Source organism: Meriones unguiculatus, chromosome 19 (genome assembly GCF_030254825.1).
Source record: "Meriones unguiculatus strain TT.TT164.6M chromosome 19, Bangor_MerUng_6.1, whole genome shotgun sequence".
Classification (NCBI taxonomy): domain Eukaryota; kingdom Metazoa; phylum Chordata; class Mammalia; order Rodentia; family Muridae; genus Meriones; species Meriones unguiculatus.
The window spans coordinates 38,314,454-38,337,788 of record NC_083366.1 but is presented as its reverse complement, the minus strand read 5'-3'; the positions used below and the strand labels follow the sequence as shown (position 1 = coordinate 38,337,788).

At 38.1% G+C, this 23,335-nt stretch overlaps 2 protein-coding genes across 2 annotated transcripts; both read right to left on the bottom strand.

The window, feature by feature from the left end:
• Positions 1–408: 408 nt before the first annotated feature.
• Positions 409–1,362, bottom strand: LOC110563278 (olfactory receptor 2W1-like). Its single transcript, XM_021660308.1, has one exon. The coding sequence runs from the start codon at positions 1,360–1,362 to the stop codon at positions 409–411; it is 954 nt and encodes a 317-aa protein (XP_021515983.1).
• A 19,911-nt stretch (positions 1,363–21,273) lies between these two features.
• Positions 21,274–22,227, bottom strand: LOC110563275 (olfactory receptor 2W1-like). The gene has a single exon (XM_021660304.1). It carries the CDS (start codon positions 22,225–22,227, stop codon positions 21,274–21,276), a length of 954 nt encoding a protein of 317 aa, XP_021515979.1.
• Positions 22,228–23,335: the final 1,108 nt, after the last annotated feature.

Sequence of the window (23,335 nt, the reverse complement as noted above, 5' to 3'; positions counted from 1 at the left end):
ACTTGTAGATTGTGATTTAAATGTACAAAATATATTGCACATGGATCACCTGGGCCAATATTTTGGAATATGTGAGCACCACCACTGAAAATATACAAAGAAAGAAAACGGATTTAATGGGGCTGCCAAATAAATTAAAAATCACTCATGTTTATATCCGGAGCCCTTTGTATTACATTTTAGCAAACAGAGATTCTTACTGCCATAGTTTCCTTGACAGTATGCCAATGGTTAGGAACCTGAAAGGTCTGTTTCATGGTCTTCAAGTTGTTTGCATCCATAAAGGACTGTATGTAAGAATTACTTCAGCCATTGGTCTATGTGATCCAAGGATTATTTATCTTACTGAAATCTAAATTACAGAATTTCAGTCATTGCCTTGTCCTCTCCAATACTTTTCTATGACTTCTAGTTTCTCCTTATTTCCGCAAATCTGTAGTAAAACTTCACAAGTTTCTTCAGTGCATCTTTCATGTCTCTGTTCCTTAGGGTGTAAATGAGGGGGTTGAGACTTGGAGTGATGATGGTGTAAAAGAGGGTGAGGAATTTTCCCTGGTCCTTGGAGGCCCTGTTGCCAGGTTGTAGGTACATGTAGATAACAGTTCCATAGAATATGGAGACGACAGTGAGATGAGATCCACAGGTGTTCATAGCTTTTCGTTGCCCTGCCTTTGACTTCATGTTGAACACAGTTTTGGCTATGTAGCCATAGGAAATAAGAATAAGGATGAGGGGCAGAAGGACAATGACATTGCCTAGAGCAAAAACAGACATTTCAACTGTTGTGGTGTCTACACAAGCTATCTCGATCATGGCTGGTAATTCACACAAGAAATTATCCAGAAGGTTGTGTCCACACCGAGGCAAATTGACAGTGAGTGTGCATAACACTACAGAGTTGGCCAGACTAACACCCCAGACCATGGCAATCATCTTGAGACACAGATGTGGATTCATGATTACAAAATAGTGCAATGGCTTACAAATAGCCGTGAAACGATCATAGGACATGACAGCCAGGAGAAGACACTCAATGAAGCCCAGCCACATATACACGTAAAGCTGCACAATACAACCCACAGAGCTGATGATCTTCTCAGGTCCCCACAGGTTAACCAGCATTTGAGGGACAATGCTTGTGGTGTAACACAAATCCAGGAAGGATAAGTTTCTGAGGAAGAAGTACATTGGTGTGTGGAGATGGGGATCCAGGAGGGAGGTGAGAATGATAGCTGTGTTACCCACCAAGGTAATAATATAAAAGAAGGTGACAACTCCAGAGAGCATCATCTCCAGCTGTGGGTGCTCAGAGAAGCCAAGCAGAATAAACACATGCAGAGCACTGTAGTTGCTTGTGTCCATAGTCTTTCAGTGTTTATATTCTACAGTAAGAAGAGAAGGAGAGGGAGGTTGAGGGAACTAGCAGGTAGGGTGAGAAGGAGAACAAGAAATAAATTGTGAGTGTAAGCTATGAAAATAACTGGTAAAATACAAACTTAGCTTCGGGAAAAAACAGTTAATAATAGAAAGAATTAATGAATGCAGGGTGGCTATTATAGTCAACTTGTCCTGTGCTTGTTGAGGATTCGTTGTTGGCAAATGAGTTTACTATTAGACTTTTCTTTTTATCTAAGTGACCTTGAAGACTTGACTCTTATCTCAGGGTCTGGTATTCTTCATGTGCATATTTTAATGTCTGAAAATGATAGGGTTATCAAATCACATGACCCTTTGATTTCTTATCAAGGTAGTTAGAGCATAGTGAAGATACTCTCCTACCTGGTCAGTGAAGTCATGTATAAAGTTTAGCTGTTCTGTTAATGTCAGCTTAAAAGCAAAAGTGTTCTTCATTCTTTTTTTGCATTTCTAAGAGAGCTCTAGTGTTTCAGTTTATTTTGTAAGTCACCTAGGAGTTACCCTGGCCTCTTTATCTTTTCATATCTTCAACCATTCTTTTTACCAAATGTGATATGTTTTATTAAGAATATACTACATAAAAGAAAAGATTATACTACAATACAAAATATACCTTATAGATCTCATTTTAAAAACTTTCAGCCACTATAACACTAACTGAAACTGGTTTGATCCTTTGTCTTGATTCTTGCCTTATGCCTTCACACTGTCACTAAGGTCTTGTCACTGATGTGCTTCTCATGTATCAGCTACTTTTAGAAGTACTTTCATTTAAAAGAAAATGCAGGTAGACCTGCATGCTTTGGTATCTGTGCAAGCCTCATTATTTTTCTTACATACCAAGTTTCACATTCCCTGTTGGTCTTCCTTTTCTTCAAATGCTTCAAAGGTCATTCCTATGTAAAACTCTGCATCTTCTTCTTCTTTTTCTTTTTTTGGAAAATTTTTTATTGTTTTTAAAAATTTATTTGTCAATGTCTGTTACCAGGCACATATAAGAACTCAGATGCACACTCTCTCATTGATTATGTATTTGTAGCTCTTACAGGGAGCCAAGATGACAAGGAACTAAAGAAATTGTGAGCGTTTGAATTTAGAAAAAAGACACTGACTGTGTGGCACATGAAAATTGCACAGAATCCTACCTTTGGGACAAGCCATGGGAGGTGAGCTTGTGTCACCTGCTGCTGTAACAAAGTTTTTCTCCCCCTGCTCTCATGAAAGTTACACCGAGTTATGAAAGTTGCAGAGCTGAAGCTTTGGTTGCTGTAGCTGAGCATGGATTGCTTGCTCTGGTTCGTGTGTTCTTTATGGCCCTGTTGACAGTGACGTCTTTCGTCCTCTTATCAGTGTGAATTTGTAGTGTGATGCAGGAACCTCAAAGCAGAAGATGGAAACTACTTGCTCTCCGAATGCCTTGCTCTAGCCATCCATTTCTGTTCCCTTAAGCCTGGTGTGCTGAGTCTCCTTTCTTGCTATGTATTTAAACATTCTCTTTATCCCATAGGTTTTGTTGCATTGCCTGGCAGGATAGAGGAGAAGCTTTTTTTGAACAGCTGTGCTATTCTCACAATTTTATTATGAATATTATCTGTACTGGTCCAATTGTATACAGGACTTGTAATACAATTTTATTACCATGCTGTGAAACTGTAAGGATGCTGCTCACTTCTAGACAATACTTCAAAGACACTCAAGAGGAGAATGCTTTTTCAATGACGAATTCTTTTCTCCTATGATGGTACCACCTAAGTTTCACCCTTAAAAAGAAATCTTTTTTAAAAAATGTGTCATTTATTTCAATCATTTACTGTGTTATACCAGAAAAATGTATGAAAACAGCTGAGTTCAGTTTTACACACACACACACACACACACACACACAAATTGGCAACAATAGAAACACTTATTGCAGGAGCTAAAAATCAAGTGAACAAATAATGTGAGTATCTTAGAATAACTCTGGTGCATAAGACTTGGAATAAAAGTATTTTATAATCATACAAAATGTGCATTAAGATTGTCTAGCATTCTCCTAAACACTGGAAAAACTCCAAGAAAGCAGACAGAATCTCTGAAGTTCTTTTTTCTACCCAGCACATCTAACACATGCCCCAATATATGTATCTGTGTGTTTTAAGAAACAAAAAATACTCTAGGAGGAACAAAGGGAGGGGAAACTGTGGTTACAGTGTATTTTATGAGAGAAAAATCTATTTTCAACAAAAACACACTCTAAGTAACATTAGAAAATCATAAAGACCTATTTTCCATTTAAAATTTTGTTTTATATTTTGTGACATTACTTAAATGGGGTGGTCATATGTAGTAGGTGACTGAGAAGATATTTTTATCTACACAATACTTACTTAGCTTGCTCAAAATAGTTTATAATACTAGTCTGTACTTAGAGGACCAGTGAACTCAGCACGATTCAATAGAACTTGGAGATAGACTCCCTTACACACCCACAAGCATCTACGAACTGCCAACACATAGAAAAGGTGAGCTGCTGAACAACGTCCATTGTCTGATGTTATGTAGAGATAATTTGCTTCTGAAGAAAAGATAACAATGACTGTACCATACTGTACTGTATTAAGACAACTGTGATAAGGCAGGCCTTTGACAGTGCATATCACACATCCAACAGTGACGTGTACAGATGGCAGAAAGCAGCTTCTAAAGATGATGGATAAGGTTGCAACAAAGGTTATGGATATGGCCTCATGGCCATATACTTGCCATTCAACACAAAATGTATAAAGTATTCTGTTAAAAATAATTCCAGCTAAATGTAAAACTGCTGGCTCCAGGGGTGTCCTTGACTGCCTCTCTGCAGACATACAATATAAAAGTTCTGCAATTTTTTTTTTAGCTAACACCATTCGAATATTTTCCATGAAGATTATTAAGAAATTTCTTTATATTATGGCCCTGATTCAAAAGAAGTTGCATTAACTAAACTAATTTGTTGTAGTGCTTGAAATAGTTATTTTGAGAGAGTCATTTCATGATTTCTTGGGCACTATCTTTTCACAGTTGACTAAGCCTGAGTTCTGCTATTGGTCAACTTGGATAGAAAGAAAATTGATTGTCTGAGATGTGCTGCAGCTCAAACTGTCTCAGCAGAGGAATGAATAGTCAGCACACACTAATTATGACAGGCATACTTGTCACAAACAACGAAAACTCTTTTAAAATTGAACTTCATCTCATTCTGTCGATTCTTTAATAAATTTCATTACCACTATGGCTCAGAGATTATTTTAGGAAGGATAAAAATACTTCTGCCAAATAAAAAATATACACAAAACCTCAAATAACTTAGTGCATGTCACATCACAAGAATTATAAATGGATAAAAGTTTGGATCTTATCTAACTACAGTTTTCCCAAGAACATTATATTTCAATTCATTTTAATTTATTCCACATTTCTTGTTTACATTTCAGCTGTGTCTGTGAAATAAAAGTTAAGAGATAGCTTTGTATTCTCTGCTTGTAAAAATTAATCGATTCATTTTCCTCTATAACATAGACAAACTAGAATGATATCTCTGTAGATATTTACAGTATTTATTCTCATCCTCCTGCACGGCAGCCTGAATATTCTGTGTCAATTTAAGTTCTTGTATTTTACTTCTTACATGTTCTTGGCAACCAAGAAATACTATTTTCCAGGACTAGTGTTGAGATTCACATCACTGTGCTGGAGAAGCCCCCCATGTTCTACCTCTGGGGTCCAGGATGTTGAGAGCGGGACCACTTAGAGCTTCCTCTCCAGGGCTGCAGCTCTCTCACTATCTCAGGGTCTTTGTGTGGAAGGTCTTGATGGTGGAGTTGCCTCAGGACACTCTGCAGCTGACACCAGCCCAGGGCTGCAGCTGTCACAGTCTCCCCTTGATTCCTTTATGTTTAGATGAAGATGGAAACATATTTTGATTGGAGAGAAATGTGGAAACCAGCCAGACAATCCAGAATAAACACTGAGCTAAATCTTTCTGAAAGCCCAGAAAACCAGCCTTTTGTTGACTTCCCTGAGGTGCTGGGGAGAGACTAGCCAAGGGAACACTGGCCCAATCACCTTGATATTTCCCTAAGACGTTTCAAGGTGGAATACTTGCATAGCATGCAGGGAAGCTGAAGGACAGACGATTAAAGGATGCATTTTCAGAATTATTTCGTTTAGACTATGAATGCATTACAAATAAAATGTGTTCTCTTCATGGACATTTTGAAAACTAAGATTCCGACAAAAATTAACTGTGTGAAATGACCTTACCATGACAGAAGTAGGTTTGCTTTGAGTAGATTCACTTAGATAGAGTACTGCATTTTCATTTTAATCTGTCTTTCCCTCTTCTGTGGCTCAGTAGTTGCCTCAGACACCCAGGTTCGGAACTGTTGCCCCTGAAAGAGGTGTGTGCTCCAAAGCCCCGAGCAGCAAGTTCAGGTTCATTATATTTGCATTTCCACTCAGTTGTCTTGGTGATCATGAGGTATGATTAAATACGTCATGCCCAGTAATGTTAGTTTTGTTGTCTCTCGGGACACTTATTTCAACACATGGTGCTGGACAAGTGAGCGCTCTAAAGATGTTGTATGAGTTAGTTTGTAATCACCAGCAATGCTATCTTCCTTGAACTCTAATTCCATGTCACTAAGAATTACTTTAATAAAATGACACAAATTAATTGTCAATGATCACATGTGAATGGCTTTTTGTCATTGAACAAGAAAACAGCCTAAACTCTTTTCTTCTGCATGGAAGTGGACATTTTACAGTGTGTTGCTTAGGTGGATCAGTTGTGGGAAAGAGTTTGTGATTCCCATGATCAGTTATATAAACTTGAGACAATTGCTCATCTCCCTGTGCTTTCTCTCAATATCCAGATTGTGAAAGAACATTCCTTACATATTTAGTACAAAGACTTAGTAAGTTTGAGATAGATAATAATACGCTGATGACTAGCACATAGTGACCGTGGAAATAAAAGTATTTCTGATTTCAACCCATTGAGGCGCCTTCTGCTGGAATTAGTGTTTACTTTTAATTAGTTTGGAGAAAGCTGAAGCCAATATTTGATTAAACACCTGAGATAATTTTTTTCTTTCTTTTTTTTTTGATAATTTTTTTCAACATCAACACTTTCCATTATTTTTAATATATGGTAAGTATATATTTATTCTTTCCTTTTTCATTTGTTAGATTCTTTGCTTTTGATTAGTTTTATAATTATTTAAAACACTTTTAAAATTTTAATATATTTTGATTATATTCTTTGTTCCCAAAAGTTCGTTTAGGTCCTCTCATTGTCCTCCCTACCCACTGAACTTCAAATTCTTCCTCAATCAATAAACAAGCAAAACAGAACAAAAAACCCCAAATTCCAGTACAACAAGAAAATAGTTGGAACCTAAAAAACAAAATACAACATCTCCTCAAATAGAACAACCAACCAACCACCACAACAAAAGCCACCAAACTGTAATCAAATAAGAGCATCACACAGAAAAACTGTGAATCCATTATTTGTTGGTCAACTATTTCTAAACATGAGATTTGCTGTTGAGTGCTTGATTTACCCAGTTCTATTGCATTGGACCAAGCTGATTTTCACTACCCCAGCAGGTACAAATGACAGTACTATTGTTAACTGTTACCCTAGTGATTAGGTTTATATCATTATTTTTTTAAACATTCTTTTATTTGTTCCCTTGTTGTTTTTTTTTCTAAATGAAACTAAATATGATAAAACAAAAACTATCACATTGAAGTTGGACAAGTCAGACCTACAGAAGGAAAAGGGCCCAGGAGTCTGAGAGCATCTCATTTGCACATTTGGGAATCCCATAGGAACACTAAACTGGAAGGCTGTATAGGTCCAGAAATCCTGGTGCAGACACACACCCTGTGCTTGCTGCTTCAGTCTCTGTGAGTTCCTATGAGCTTTGCTCATGTTGATTTAGAGGGCTTTTTTTTCCTCCTGTCCTTCATCCCCGCTGACTCTTAACATTCTTTCTACCTCCTCTTCCACAAGGTTCACTGAATTCTGAGGGGAGAGACTTGATGTAGACATTCAATTTAAGGCTGAGTATTTCAAGGTCTCTCGTTCTCTGTGTCATTTCTGGCTGTGGGTCTCCCCTCTGTGGCAGAAGGAAGATTCTCTGATGATAGTTGAACAGGCTCTAATCATATTTGTATTTCTGGGTATGGGATACCATCTCACTCAGGATGATTTTTTTTTCTAGTTTTGTCAGTTTGCTTGACAATTTCATGGTGTTGTGTATTTTTCTTTCTTTTAAATGGCAGAATAATACTCCATTCTGTAAATGTACAAAATTTTTGTTTATTGAGTCCTTTCTTGATGGGCATGTAGGTAGTTTCAAATTTCTGGCTAATATGAAGAGAGCAGCGATGCAAATGATTGAACAAGTGTGTTTGTGATAGGTTGAAGCATCCGTTGGGTACATGCCCAGGAAGGGTAAACCTGGGTCTGTGGTAGATTGATTCCCATCTTCCTGAGGAACTGCCATATTGATTTTCAGAGTGTCTGTTTGAGTTTGGACTCTCACAAGCAATGTATGAGTATTCCTCTCATTCCATATCCTCACCATCATGAGCTGACCTCTGTTTTGTTGATCATAGCAATTCTGACAGTTGTAAGATGAAATCTCAAAGTATTTTCATTTCTATTTCCCTGATGGCCAAGGATGTTGGACATTTCTTTTTCTCAGCCATTTTGTTTTCCTCTATTGAGAATTCTCTGTTTAGTCCTGTAACGCATTCTAAAAATTAGGTTATTTGTTTTTACAATATCCAGTTTCTTGAATTCGTTATGTATTTTGGATATTAGCCCTCTATGTGGAGTTGGCGCCACTTTGAGTGTTAGTGTACATGGCCTTACAGAAGCTTTTCAGTTTCAAGAGTTCCCATTTATTAATTGTTGATCTGAGTGCCTGTGCTAATGGTGTTCTATTCAGAGAGTCTTTCCCTGTGCCAGTGAGTTCAAGTCTACTCCACAATTACTGTTCAGTGTTTTGTTCGATGTTGAGTTGTGTGCAGGGTAACAAGTATGGATCTACTTGCATTCTTCTACATGCCTGGTCCAGTCTGCCCACACCATTCATTGAGATGTCTTTTCTTTCAGTGTGTATGTCTGACCTCTGTACAAAAAAAAAAAAAAAAAAAAAAAAAAACCCTAACTGTTTATAGGTTTATAGGGTCTGGGTTATCAATTCTATTCCATTGATCAATGTGTTTGTTTTTGTAACTATAGCTTTGTAGAACAACTTGGAATCGGAGGTAGAAATAACTTATGCAGTTCTTCTATTATTCTGGATTGTTTTAACTATCATTGTTTCTCCTCATATGATGCTGAAAACTGTTCTTTTAAGATCTGTGAAGGATTGTGTTTGAGTTTTGGTGGGGATTACATTAAATCTAAAGATGACTTTAGGTAGGATGGCCATTTTTACTATGTTAATTCTATCCTTCTGTCTATGAGCAGAGGAGATCTCTTCATGTTTTGTTTTTTTTTTCTTCACCTCCTTCTCCTACACTCCTCTTCTTCCTTCTTTTCTTTTTCTGCTTAAGATAGGGTTTTTTTGCACAGCTCTGGCTCTTCTAGGATGTTTTCTAGTTTGAGGCTGGCCTCAAACTCAGAAATCTGCCTCCCAAGTCCTGCAACTTAAGGTGTGTGTCACCTCTGCTCAGCATCTTCCTCAGCTTTTTTATTCAACCTCTTGTAGTTTCATCTTACAAGTCTTACATTTACTTGGTCAGAGATACTCCAATATATTTAATATTATTTGAGATTAATTTCAAACATGTTGTTCTCTTGATTACTTTCTTAGATCTTTTGTAATTTGTATAGTAAAAACATTGGTTTTTTTTTTGAGTTAATTTTGTATTCAGCTACTTTGCTGAATGTGTTTATTATGTGTAGGAGTTTCCTACATATCATCGGCAATATCATATCATATCATATCATATCATATCATATCATATCACCTGCAAATAAAGAATCTTTGACTTCTTTTCTAATTTGTATTCCCTTGATTTTCTTTGGTGGTCTTTTTGCCTTAGCTAAGATGTCCAGTACTGTATTGACTAGGTACAGAGAGATGGAGAGAGTGGACATCCTTGTCTTGTTTCTGATTTTAATGGAATTGTTTTGACTTTCCCTCCATTTAAGTTGTTTCTATTTCATTGATTTCATCCTTGTGTTTGATTATTTCCTGCTTTCTATTTCTCTTGGGTGTGTTGTCTTCTTTATATTTTAGAACTTTCAGGTGTGCTATTAAGTTGTTAGTAGGAGATCTCACTAATTTCTTTATGAAAGCATTTATTGCTATGAGCTTTCCTCTTAGCCCTGCTTTTATTATGTCTTAGAAGTTTTGGACTTACGTGAATTCATTTTCTTTGAAATACAAGAGGTCTTTAATTTCTTTGTTTCTTCCTTGACTCAAGAGTCATTCAGTGGAGAGTTTTTCAGTTTCTATGAACGTTTCAAGCAGGTTTTCTGTTGTTTCAGTTGTAGGACTCCAGCCTTAATCCATGGTGTTCTAAGAGCATACATGGTGTTATTTCACTTTTCTAGTAGAGATTGAGCCTTGCTTTTGGACCAGGACTCCCATTTTCATTTGTTTGTTTTTTGTTTTTCGAGACAGGGTTTCTCTGTGTATACCTGGGTGTCTTGGAACTCACTCTGTAGATTAGGCTGGCCTCAACCTCACAGAGATCTGCTTGCCTCTGCCTTCTGAGTGCAGGGATTATAGGCATGCATTACCACTGCCTGGCTCTGCAGGACTTTTTATTATGAAGTGTTCAATTTTGCCAAAGGCCTTTTCTGAATCTAATAAGATGATCATGTGTTTTTTGTCTTTCAGTTTGCTTCTGTGGTGAATTACATTTATCGATTTATGTATGTTGAATCTTCCCTGCATCTCTGGGATGAAGGTTACCATGTCTCTTATAAAGAAAAGCATTTAGTTAAGGCATGCTTATAAATTCAGAGTTTTAGTTTATTACCAGCATGGCAGAAAGCATGATGGCATGCAGGCAGGCATGGGTCTGGAGGAGCTGAGAGTTTTATATCTGGATCCAAAGACAGCAAGAAGGACACAGACCTGCCTTGAGAGGGGCAGGGGGGCTGGCTTGAGCATTTGAACTGCAAAGTCCATCCCCAGTGACACATTTCCTCCAACAGAGCTAGACCTACTCCAACAAGTCCACACCTACTCCAAGCCACACCTCCTAATCCCTGTGGAGTTGTGTCAAACATTTAAATATGTGAGCTTGTGGAGGTCATTCCCATTCGACCCACCACATTCTACTCCCCGGCCTTCATAGGCTTTTAGCCATATCATAGTGCAAAAATGCATTTGCTCTAATTTCAAATGCCACCATAGTCTATAACATTGTTTAAAAGTCTAATGTCTCTTCTGAGACTCATGGCAATCTCTTAACTGTAATCCTCTGTAAAAGAAAAAGGCAGATCACACACCTTCCACATACAATGGTACAGAATATACACTACCATTCCAAAAATGAATGAGAAGGAGCATAGTGAAGAAAGATGGGACTAATACAGTACTGAAGAGCAGCTGGACAGACTCCAAACTCTGCATATCCGTGTCTGATGTCAAAAGGCTCTTCAGATATCCAACTCCTTCCAGTTTGGTGAGTACATACTCTCCTCTCTCTTGGGATGGTTCCACACCTAGTCTACACCAGTCTTTGGCAGGTATCCCATGACTCTGGCATCTCTAGCATTCTAGAGTCTCCAAGGTAATTCGGATTTACTTTCAAAAAGTAAAGCTTGGCAGAAAAGCTCCTCTGGGCCTCCATGCAGGAACACATCTGACACATATAGCTTCAGTGGCTTTCTTTAGTCTTGGAGAGAAAGTAAATAACTGTTTTCTTGTATTCTTGACTTTAAATCGAGAACCATGCTGCCAAAACTGCCAAGTTTTTGCTTGCTGGGGCTTGAACACGGTTCCCTGGGTTGAATACATGTTCATGAGCTTCCTGTTTCCAATGGTTTCCTTCACTGTTTAAGCTTTTTAAAAATCCTTTTTCATGAATTAGATGCTTATCTCAGTGGGATCTTGTCCAGATGGTACTATTCCCTTTATTGTATGTACAATCATATATATATATATATATATATATATATATATATATATGATTTTCATCTTTGTGAGCACTGGACTTAGCTCCAGTCTATGTCCTGTTTATTCCTTTCCTCTCAAACTGTGTATTTTATATTTTTCCTGGCTCAGCTTGCTCTTTTTCACTATAGATCTGCAGAAGACTTAATAGCCATGTGACACAGTCAATACTAGGCTGCCTTGAAATCTTCTCTGCCAATGCCATTTAATCCAAAACTCTTCAATTTTGCTTCAGGAAGATTTTTGGACAAAGGCAGAAATCAGCCACATTCATCACCCATCAGAAGAATTATCTCTAAGCCACTTATTAATATCTGAAGCTTCTTGAGTTGGACTGTGATAATTTACATTGCTCTCAGCAACACAGTCTTGCTCCTACTGGGATGGTCCATTAAGCTCCATTCAAAGTATTCAACTGCCTTCCTAATCCAAAGTCTACATTGTACAAACACAAAACACAGTCAGGCCTGTCACAGCCATACCACAGATCCTGGCACAAACTTCTGTCTTAGTTAATGTTCAATTGTTGTGAAGAGACATTGTTGGTATAATGTTTTTGCGGAATATGTACAATTCACCCTTGTTCATTCAAATGCTGATTTCTCTACCCCACTATCTGGTTTCAATGTGGACATTGCATTTTGATGTTTGTTCTAAGCATCAACTGTCTCAAGTTTGTGTAAACATGCCACCATTTGTATTCTGTATTTTCAATAAAACAACCAGCAAATGCTGTGCAATGGAGAGAATAGGGTGGGACATCCTGGTCTGGAGGGGAGGAGAAAAAAGCGAGTGGGAAGAGTTGACAGAGCAGAGATCAGCAGGAGAGGGTGTGAAACCAGGAGGAGAGATGAACCGGACCTAAAAGATGACTAAGAGCAAGCATAATGTGGGAAATCTGAATGAAAGAAAACTATGGGGGCTTGGAAGTTTAGGATGGAGTAAGTGTTGCCCAGCATTGTGCTCTAGGTTAATTAAATAAATTCTAGTCACTGTGTGGTGATTTGGTTATACAGCTGGTTTATGAAAAATAACTGCTGTTTAACTAAAAGATAAATCAATAATAAATATTAATAATCAATGACAAGACACCATGACCACAGAAACTCTTATAAAGGAAAGCATTCAGTTGTAGCTTGTTTACCATTTCAGAGGCTTAGTCCATTATCAGCATGGTGGGTAGGATGGCAGCATGCAGGCAGACATGGTGCTGCAGCAGTAGCTAAGAGTTTTACATCTGGATCCATAGGCAGCAAGAAGGAGAGAGACACTGGGTTTCGGCTGGAGCATTTGAAACTCTAGAGCCCACACCCAATGACATACTTCCTCCAAGAGGCCATGAAAACTCCACGAAGTCCATATCTCTTAATTCCTGTCAAACCATGCCACTACCCCATTACCAAGTATTCAAACATGTGAGTTAAATGGTCTGTATTTCTGTTTCTTTCTTGAGTCTTTATGTGGTTTATGTATCAGTGTAACTGTGGCCTCATAAAATGAATTAGGTAACATTCCTTCAGTTTCTATTTTTGTGGAATAATTTGAGGAGTATGGGCATTAACTCTAATTTGAAAACATGGTAGAATTCTTTGCCAAACCCATCTGATCCTGTTTATTTTTTTATTTTTGTTTTGTTTTGTTTTTGGTAGGGAGACTTTTAATGACTGCTTCTATTTCACTAGTGGTTATAGGTCTGTTTAAATTACTGATCTGACCTTGATATAATTTTGGCAAGTGGTACCTATTGAGAAAATTACCTTTTTTTTTTTGTTTAAATTTTCCAATTTGATGGAGTACACATTTAAAAAATATGTCTTTATGATTCTGTGGATACTCTTGAGATACTTGTGTTTGGGGCAGAGATGCTGAAATATCCTCTTAATGAATTTTTACTTTGCTTAGTGTGTATTCTTTTTTATCTCTTTTGTTTGGTTTTGAAGTATATTTTTCAGATATTAAAATGGTGCCATATTTTAATATTTAATATTAACAAGATACCAGCATGTTTGTTAGGTCCATGTGCTTGGAATATCTTTCCCTTCTCTTTATCCCGAGGTCATGTTTATCCTTGATGGTGAGGAGTATTTCTTGGATGCAGCAAGGTTTCTTTGATCCTGTTGTGGCATCTAGTCTCTTAGTCTATGACTTTTTATTGAGGAATTGAGACGGTTGATGTTTAGAGATATCAATCAATGTGATTGTTGATATTTTGTTATTTTGTTTTTGTTGTTTTGTGTGTGTGTATGTGTGTTCACAAATGCATGCATACACTTCTTTGAGTTTGTTGATCTGAGATCATTTATTCATTGTGTTCTCTTATATGTTGTTAACTTCTTTAGGTTGTAGTTTACATTCTAGCACCTTCTGTAGTGCTGAATTTATAGATAGATATTGCTTAAATTTGGTTTTATTGTGGAATGTCTTATCATGATGACTGAAAGCTTTGCTGGGTATAGTAATCTGGGCTGACATCTGTGGTCTCTTACAGTCTGTAGAACATCTGCCCAGGCTCTTCTGGCTTTTTGAATTTCCAATGAGAAGTCAGGTGTAATTCTAATAGGCTTGCCTTTGTTATGTTTCTTGGTCATTTCCCCCTGTAGCTTTTAATATTCTTTCTCTGTTCTGCATATTTAGTGTTTTAATTAGTATTATGCTGAAGGGACTTTCTAATCTGGTTCAGTGTATTTGGTGTTCTGTATGTTTCTTGTTCTTTGATAAGCATCTCCTTCTTTAGGGAAAGTCTGCTATAGAGCCAAAGATTAGACTGGGGGATTGGGCTTGAAGGAATGGAAGAGAAGTGAAAAGAGATGAACAGTTAGCTGACCTGTTTCTCTGAAAGGACTGGCCTGTGGATCCTCAGAAATTGCCCACAGGAATTAGAAAAAAATTCTCCTATGAGTTTGTTGAAAACATTTTCTGCTTTTTTAAATTGTATTTTATTTTTCTATGATTTCCTAAAAGGCATTGTCAGGGTCTTACAAATGGAGAAATCCTGTTTATTAAAATATCTATTATCAAATAAATGTTACAGTTTTGGTTGTTGAATTTGTAACATTTTGTACTGTTATGTGAAATTATAATATTGTAATTTTCTTTTTAGTATATACGTCTAGGTGTTTAGAACTTTAATAATTCTGTATTCAAAATATAGCTGTAATTTTTCAAAGTAATACAGACTGTGAAGTCTAGGCAGTCATTTGCAGAAATGAATGGATATATATTTTTGTAGTGATTTTTATACTGGCAAATATTTTGTGAGATTTGGATGAATGAAATTATGTATTACAGAGGTAGTTTATACAGATACATATATAGCACACCCACAACTGTTCTAACAAATGTTAGGCCATCAATTTCCACTGCAAAATTTCCAACAAATTAAAAATCAGGGATTTTCCAAATTCCTTATACACTGCTCGCAAGAACATACATCTGAACTATCCAGAGATGGTTAGAGGTAACATATCCACTCTGTGTCACTCTTTTTTACTTGTCAGACTATAGTTACAACAAGCCACTATGAAATGAAAACTGGTAAGAAGGTACCTAAAGCTCTTTTATACAAGTATCTTATGAAGACTTGAGAAAATCACAGATTGTTTAAAAAGCTTGTTGTGCTCACAATAAAAACAAGCGAGCCAAACTTTGTAAGGGAAATGGAAGCCATGCTTCTGGGTGTACTCAGGGTAGGCTACAGCAGTCAAACATCAAGCAGCATATTCAACCATCTGCATTATTTACAGTGTTTTAAGGTGCATCTTTCCAACATTTTCTAGATTACCAAATGGAATCTAGGTTTCATGTGAACTCTTTAATCTCTAATAACATCAAAATAGCAGATCAACTATACTTATCTAAAATACCGTTCACCTTTTGTTGTTAAAATCATCTAAGCTGGGGGTGAAGAGATGGCTCAGTGGTTAGAGTACTCGTGGCTCTTGCAGAGCACCAGGTTTGGTTCACAGCACTCACTGGAAGCCTCACAACCATCCCTAATTCTAGTCCCAGTATATATGATATTCTCTTCTGGCCTCTGCAGACACCAAGTACTCAAGTCGTGTACATACACACAGCAGAGAAAAGACACATAATATAAAATGGATAAATACAATAAAATATTTGTTTGAAATTTTAAAATATTTTTAATTATCCTTTGATGACAGATTTTGAAACAGAAATTTAGATTATCCCTGTTACTCAGCCATGCTTAATCTCTCTGAGATATCTTATTTATAATTTTTAAATTCATTTATTTATTTATCTATTTATTACAATTTATTCACTTTGTAGCCCCTCCCTCCTCTCCTCCTGGTCTATTCCATCCTCCCTCTTCTCCCGCTATGCCCTTTCCCTAGTCCCCTGATAGCGGAGGACCTCCTCCCCTTCTATCTGACCCTAGCCTATCAGGTCTCATCAAGGCTAGCATCATTGACTTCCTCAGTGGCCTGGCAAGGGTGCACCCCCCAGGGAAAGGTGATCAAACAGTCAGCCACTGAGTTCAAGTCAGAGACAGCCCCTGTACCCCTTACTAGGTAAATCCACTTGGACACTGAGCAGCCAATGGGCTTCCTTTGAACAGGGGGTCTAGGTCCTCTCCATGCATGATCCTTGGTTTCCTTGGTTGGACTATCGGTCTTGGCAACTCCCCTCCCCAGGCCCAGGTCTTTTGGCTCTGTGGAGTTCCTGTCCCCTCTAGGTCTTTCTGTTTTTCTCTTCTTCCATAATGTGTTTGGCACAATGCCCAAAGTTTGTTTATGAGTCTCAGTATCTTTTTTGATACCATGGTGGGCAGAGTTTTTTGGAGGTCCTATGTGGAAGGTTCCTTTCCTTCTCCTGCTTCCAATGTCTATTCTGTTTGCCCTTCTGAGTGAGGTTTCAGCCTTTTCCCTAGGGTCCTCCTTGTTGTTTGCCTTCTTGAGGACTATAGACTATACATTTTTATAGATTTTAGATTTTAGTCGGAGACAGCCCCTGTTCCCCTTACTAGAGAATTTCTTTAAGTGTTTATGTGCCATTCAATTTTCCTCTGTTGAGAATCTGTGTTTAGCTCTGTACCCATTTTTTAAATTGGATTACTTGGTTTGTTGGGGGTAAGGCTTTCCAGGGCATCCAACCAAACATCTTACTGAGGGAAAGAAATGCTGGGAAGGAGAGTAGGTAATGAACTGCCTCTTCCTCTGTACATTCATGAGTCACCAGCTCATGGTTGTCACACTTCATTACTGAGTATACCTGAGAAGGGTCCACATGATACAGACACCCACCCAGGCACAAGCACTGGCTGATGTTTATGCCACCTCTCACTCGTGGGAATTTAGCCTAAGACCTACAAGGAACACTAATGAAACTGGTTCAGATAACATGGAAGTGAGGTAGGGTTTGTGCTGCCTGGATATGCAAGCAGTGTCTGGGTGATATCTTGCCAAGTGGATGGATGTGAAACCTTAGCACCAAAAGGGGTTTAGCCATTGTGGAAATGGCTTCTCAACTGGAAATCATGCGGAACCTCTGAAAGTGTCTCAATAAAAGCCAATTTGAAAGAAGAGAAGAAACAGCAGAAGCAGAAGGAAGAGGAGGAGGAAAGAGATTATGACCAAGCTTCTAAAGGCTCAGGTCTCAAAATTGCTGGTGTGTTAAATCTGAGAAGTGAACGAGCCATTTTTGGCAGCACTTGGTTTTCAGCAAGAACCAGAGTTTGTAGACACTGTGATAAACGGGGTCATTTGACCATTGATTGCATGTTCAAAGGACACATATGAGGTAGCTCCTTGGCATTAGGAAACAGCTTTTGAGTCCTAGCTTGAGACTCAACAATAAAAAGTACAATCTGTTTTAGACAAGAGCGGCTGAGAGTTGCCAGTTAGAGCAGAAAGTACTGATCCAAAAAGTGTTTGGTTCCGTGATCATCTCCTCTTAAGAAAGCAACAGCAAGTCTCACTCAAATTAAAAGAAAAGCCATTATTTTTTTTAAATGGAAAGAGAGAAATGTGGAAATTTTGGTTTATGATATGCAAACATGAGTTTGTTCTAATTGAAGATGTGGGATATGAGATTGATACAGATTGTCCACAGCAGCAAACTCTTTGCCTCGTGCGGCTCTAAGAGGGGCTCTTTGCCAGCTTCAGATAGTTCAAATCTGAGGATTCTGGAGAAGGAATAACTGCCAGAATCCAGAGTGTGTTAAGGGGGCTCCAAAGACTAAGAATGCTGCTGGTGCTACCCAGGCCCTCACTGCTCCTTGTTGATGCAGTGTGAAAAGAACTTAGAGATATCCTCAAAGGAAGACTGAACTTGTCCCTAGGCACTCCATCCCTAACCAGCAGGAAGTGTAGCTAAGGAAAACAATGTCTCCCCTCCCCACTAACTTTCCTTCTCTTCTACCTGGAATGGGGTGTTGGAAGGGATTGCGATGGAGTAGGGAGGACTTCCTGCTAGAGCTGATGAATGGAATAAAGCAAAGCATATGGGGAGGGTGAGGAGGTTAGGAGGAAAAGGTTTGTGGGATCCAGAAGAGATGAGGTGGGGAGAAGGCTCCAGCAGATGTTCTTCTGCAGAGCTGAGGAGGACACTGGGGGATGGGACTAGTTTAGGAGGAAAAGGTTTGTGGGATCCAGAAGAGATGAGGTGGGGAGAAGGCTCCAGCAGATGTTCTTCTGCAGAGCTGAGGAGGACACTGGGGGATGGGACTTGGAGGAATGGAGGGAGAGGAAATATCTGAGGTTAGCCTCTCTACTTTCTCCTTTAATCACTGGAAAGTGTTGATCCAGTTGTGTGAAGCTTTTGCCAATGTGGCGAATCTCATGACTATTGACCCAGTTCCTTGCTTAAAGAAGCTATTTATTAAATTGAAAATTCAGTTGATTTATCATCATTATTATTTAATGTCATTTACATCTCCATCCTAGGTTATTCACATGAAATCAGGTTGATTAGCTCTAAAGGCATTTATTAGTTCTTAGAAGTTCAACATTTTAATAATAATTCAAAAGATAAACATCATGCAGTTATTTAAGTTTATATCTAGATTCAGATAAACAAAACTGTTTGAGATATTAATTTAATTTTTAGCCTAAATGCAGAAAAGATGAGCAAAAGGACAATGAAAATCAGACACACACGGAAACAATTCTAGGTAGGCAGTGTACCACTATTCTGGAGGTCTATAACTGTTGTATGTTTTTAGACTTAGTTTTTTGAAGCTATGAAATGATCCCTCTATAATTGAATATAATTAGTAAAAAAATCTCACAAAGGTTAGAGAAAACTTCTAAAAGTAGAATAGTGAGTACAGTGACATCCATCCCACAGAACTTACAATCTGTTTTATCAGATGGTAAATTGTTTGAAAACATCTTTAAAAGAGATATGAAGAGGAAGACAAAGAAATTGACAATATTAATTAAAATTTTACCTGAGATGTAAGTAAGTTATAACCCAATGACCCTTCCCTGGTTACATTTCAGGAACTACAAAGCAATAGAGAAAAAAAAATCATGACACTTAGATTGCACCAAAGTATTTTGCTAAATTTACCTTGATTCACATAACCTGCCAAAAATAGACCATTTAGAGACAGATATATGATAACAGAAAATATCAAAGTTTAAATAAAATACTCTTTTTCATAAAGGCTAAATATATGGAAATGAAAAATATATGTAAATTAAAATTTAATGTACCTTGTGAAATTTTATCACATGCAAGCATTACTATAGCTTTTAATAGTTTTGCAAATTTCATAAACATATGTCAAAAGTGGGACTGGTCTAAAATTCATCATATTCCATTTTCATTGAAGTTGAGATAACCATGGAATATATTTTTAATAAATGGATGAGAAATAAGCAAGTTTGTGTTGTCACCTTTAAATTTACTTTGGATGTATTGGTGTTTTGCTTGAATCATTGCTGTGCATTGAAGAGTTCAGGTTAGCCTGAATATAACTCCATTTTGAAATAAAGATCTTGACTGGGAGCTGAATTCAGGTACCAGGAAATATCACAGAATGTACACCTGGCAGAGAACAAAGTTAACTCTACTAGCAACAGTCTTCAGGAAATATAACAGAATAAATGCTTCATAGAAAATAGAGACAAACTCCCTGACAATAATCAATGGGAATCGGTTGAGAATTGGGTGGGAAAACTCTCCCCAATGTTTCAGATGTGGTTTAGGAAAATAGCCATTGTGATTATATGCCTTAGCCATTGTGATTGTGTGCCTCAGAAAAGGTCACTCTGTCCTGCTAAACTTCATCCAAGTCTGTAACGCCAAGGCTTGTGCCCCCCCCCCCCGCTGCCCTGGAAACCCCCTGCTCACAGACTTTCCCTTTAAAAATCCTGCAGAGCTTGGAGTCCCACTTCTCTACTGCTGCATCAGTGAGACTTGGGTCCTGAGTTTGATCGCTCTAGTAATAAAGCTCTCTTGCAATTGCATCGAGTCATCTCTTGGTGGTCTCTCAGGGTCCCATGAACCTGGCATTACATGCACCACATGGGTGCTTGTTACACTTGAGGGCCAAAAGATCACATTCCCTGGAACTGGTGTTAGAGACAGTCGTTGGCTGCCATGTTGGTGCTGGGAGTTAAACTTAAGTCCCCTGGAAGAACACCAAATGGTCTTAACCACTGAGATGTCTCTTCAGCTCTGTGTCATCACTTTTAAAACTCATTAACTTGTGCCCTTTCATTCTCTCATCTCAGAGAAATTAGTAGACTGTTGCAAAAGATATTAGTACCAAATTTCAATAAACAAAGAGTAAAGAGGCCACTGTTTAGGTGGGATTTGAGATGAATGCTGCCCTTCATATTGCATTATCTGAGCCAAACCTGGATAAATCTTTAGATGAGATGGCAAAAGATTAAATACAGAAAATTATTTATAAGGCTAGGGATATAGCACAGTTGGTAGATTGTGATCATAGCATGTATGAAGCCTTGTGTGTTGAATCCCTGTCAACACCCAGAGTGGGCATGGTGGCACTTGCCTGTAACACAGACTTTGTGTGGTGGCACACGCCTGTAATCCCAGCACTTGGGAGGTTTAGGCAGTATTATCATGCTCAGATACACAAGGCATTTGCAACAATCTTAAATTCCTGAAAACCTGCTTCAAAACAGACAAACATATGCACAATTCAAATTACTTGTAGATTGTTATTTAAATGTACAAAATATATTGCACATGAATCACCTGGGCCAATATTTTGGAATATGTGAGCACCACCACTGAAAATGTACAAAGAAAGAAAGCAGATTTCATGGGGCTGCCAAATAAATTAAAACTCACACATGTTTATATCCAGAGCTTTTTGTATTACATTTTAGCAAACAGAGATTGTTTTTTTTATTAAAATCATAGCTTCTTTTATTAATATTGATTTTCCAAAAAGAAAGCAGTTAGTGAAACCATGGTCTGTATATCACTTAAGTAGTTTCATATTTGAAATGCAATTCAAACAGAGATTCTTACTGCCATATTTTCCTTGAGAGTATGCCAATGGTTAGGAACCTGAAAGGTCTGTTTCATGGTCTTCAAGTTGTTTGCATCCATAAAGGACTGTATGTAAGAATTACTTCAGCCATTGGTCTATGTGATCCAAGGATTATTTATCTTACTGAAATCTAAATTACAGAATTTCAGTCATTGCCTTGTCCTCTCCAATACTTTTCTATGACTTCTAGTTTCTCCTTATTTCCGCAAATCTGTAGTAAAACTTCACAAGTTTCTTCAGTGCATCTTTCATGTCTCTGTTCCTTAGGGTGTAAATGAGGGGGTTGAGACTTGGAGTGATGATGGTGTAAAAGAGGGTGAGGAATTTTCCCTGGTCCTTGGAGGCCCTGTTGCCAGGTTGTAGATACAGGTAGATAACAGTTCCATAGAATATGGAGACGACAGTGAGATGAGATCCACAGGTGTTTATAGCTTTTCGTTGCCCTGCCTTTGACTTCATGTTGAACACAGTTTTGGCTTTGTAGCCATAGGAAATAAGAATAAGGATGAGGGGCAGAAGGATAATGACATTTCCTAGAGCAAAAACAGACATTTCAACTGTTGTGGTGTCTACACAAGCGATCTCGATCATGGCTGGTAATTCACACAAGAAATTATCCAGAAGGTTGTGTCCACACCGAGGTAAATTGACAGTGAGTGTGCATAACACTACAGAGTTGGCCAGACTAACACCCCAGACCATGGCAATCATTTTGATACACAGACGTGGATTCATGATTACAAAATAGTGCAATGGCTTACAAATAGCCGTGAAACGATCATAGGACATGACAGCCAGGAGAAGACACTCAATGGAGCCCAGCCACATATACACGTAAAGCTGCACAATACAACCCACGGAGCTGATGGTCTTCTCAGGTCCCCACAGGTTAACCAGCATCTGAGGGACAATGCTTGTGGTGTAACACAAATCCAGGAAGGATAAGTTCCTGAGGAAGAAGTACATTGGTGTGTGGAGATGGGGATCCAGGAGGGAGGCGAGAATGATAGCTGTGTTACCCACCAAGGTAATAATATAAAAGAAGGTGACAACTCCAGAGAGCATCATCTCCAGCTGTGGGTGCTCAGAGAAGCCAAACAGAATAAACACATGCAGAGCACTGTAGTTGCTTGTGTCCATAGTCTTTCAGTGTTTATATTCTACAGTAAGAAGAGAAGGAGAGGGAGGTTGAGGGAACTAGCAGGTAGGGTGAGAAGGAGAACAAGAAATAAATTGTGAGTGTAGGCTATGAAAATAACTGGTAAAATACAAACTTAGCTTTAGAGAAAAAAAATTAATCAATAACAAAAAGAATTAATGAATGCAGGGTGGCTATTATAGTCAACTTGTCCTGTGCTTGTTGAGGATTCTTTGTTGGCAAATGAGTTTACTATTAGATTATTCTTTTCATCTAGGTGACCTTGAAGACTTGACTCTGATATCAGGGTCTGGCATTCTTCATGTGCATATTTTAATGTTTTGAAATGTTAGGGTTGTAAAATAACATGGTCCTTTTTTTTAATTTTTAAAAATTTATTTTTTTTTGTAAATTACAGTTTATTCACTTTGTATCTCAGCTGTAGCCTCTTCTCATGCCTCGTAATCCCACCCTCCCTCTCTCATCTTCTCCCATGCCCTTCTCCAAGTTCACTGATAGGAAGTTTCTCCTCCCCTTCCCTCTGATCCTAGCCTATCAGGTCTTTTCTTGACTGGCTGCATTGTTTTTCTCTGTGGCCTGGTAAGACTGCTCTGCCCTCAGGGGGAGGTGATCAAAGCGCAAGCCACTGAGTTCATGTCAGAGACTGTCCCTGTTCCCATTACTAGGGAACACACTTGGACACTGAACTGCCATAGGCTACATCTATGCAGGGGTTGTATGTTATCTCCATGGTGGTCCTTGGTTGGAATATCATTGTCAGAAAAGTCCCCTGTGCCCACATTTTTCTGTTCTGTTGTTCTCCTTGTGGAGCTCCTGTCCTCTCCAGGTCTTACTATCTCCCCTTTCTTTCATAAGATTTCCTGCACTTTGGACCTTTTGATTTCTTATCAAGTTTGTTAGAACATAGTGAAGATACTCTCCTACCTGGTCAGTGAAGTCATGTATAAAGTTTAGCTGTTCGGTTAACGTCAGACTAAAAGTAAAAGTGTTCTTCATTTTTCTTTTTGCATTTCTAAGAGAGCCTTGGTGCTCCAGTTTATTATGTAAGTGATCTAGAAGTTTTCTCATACTTCTCTATCTTTTCCTACA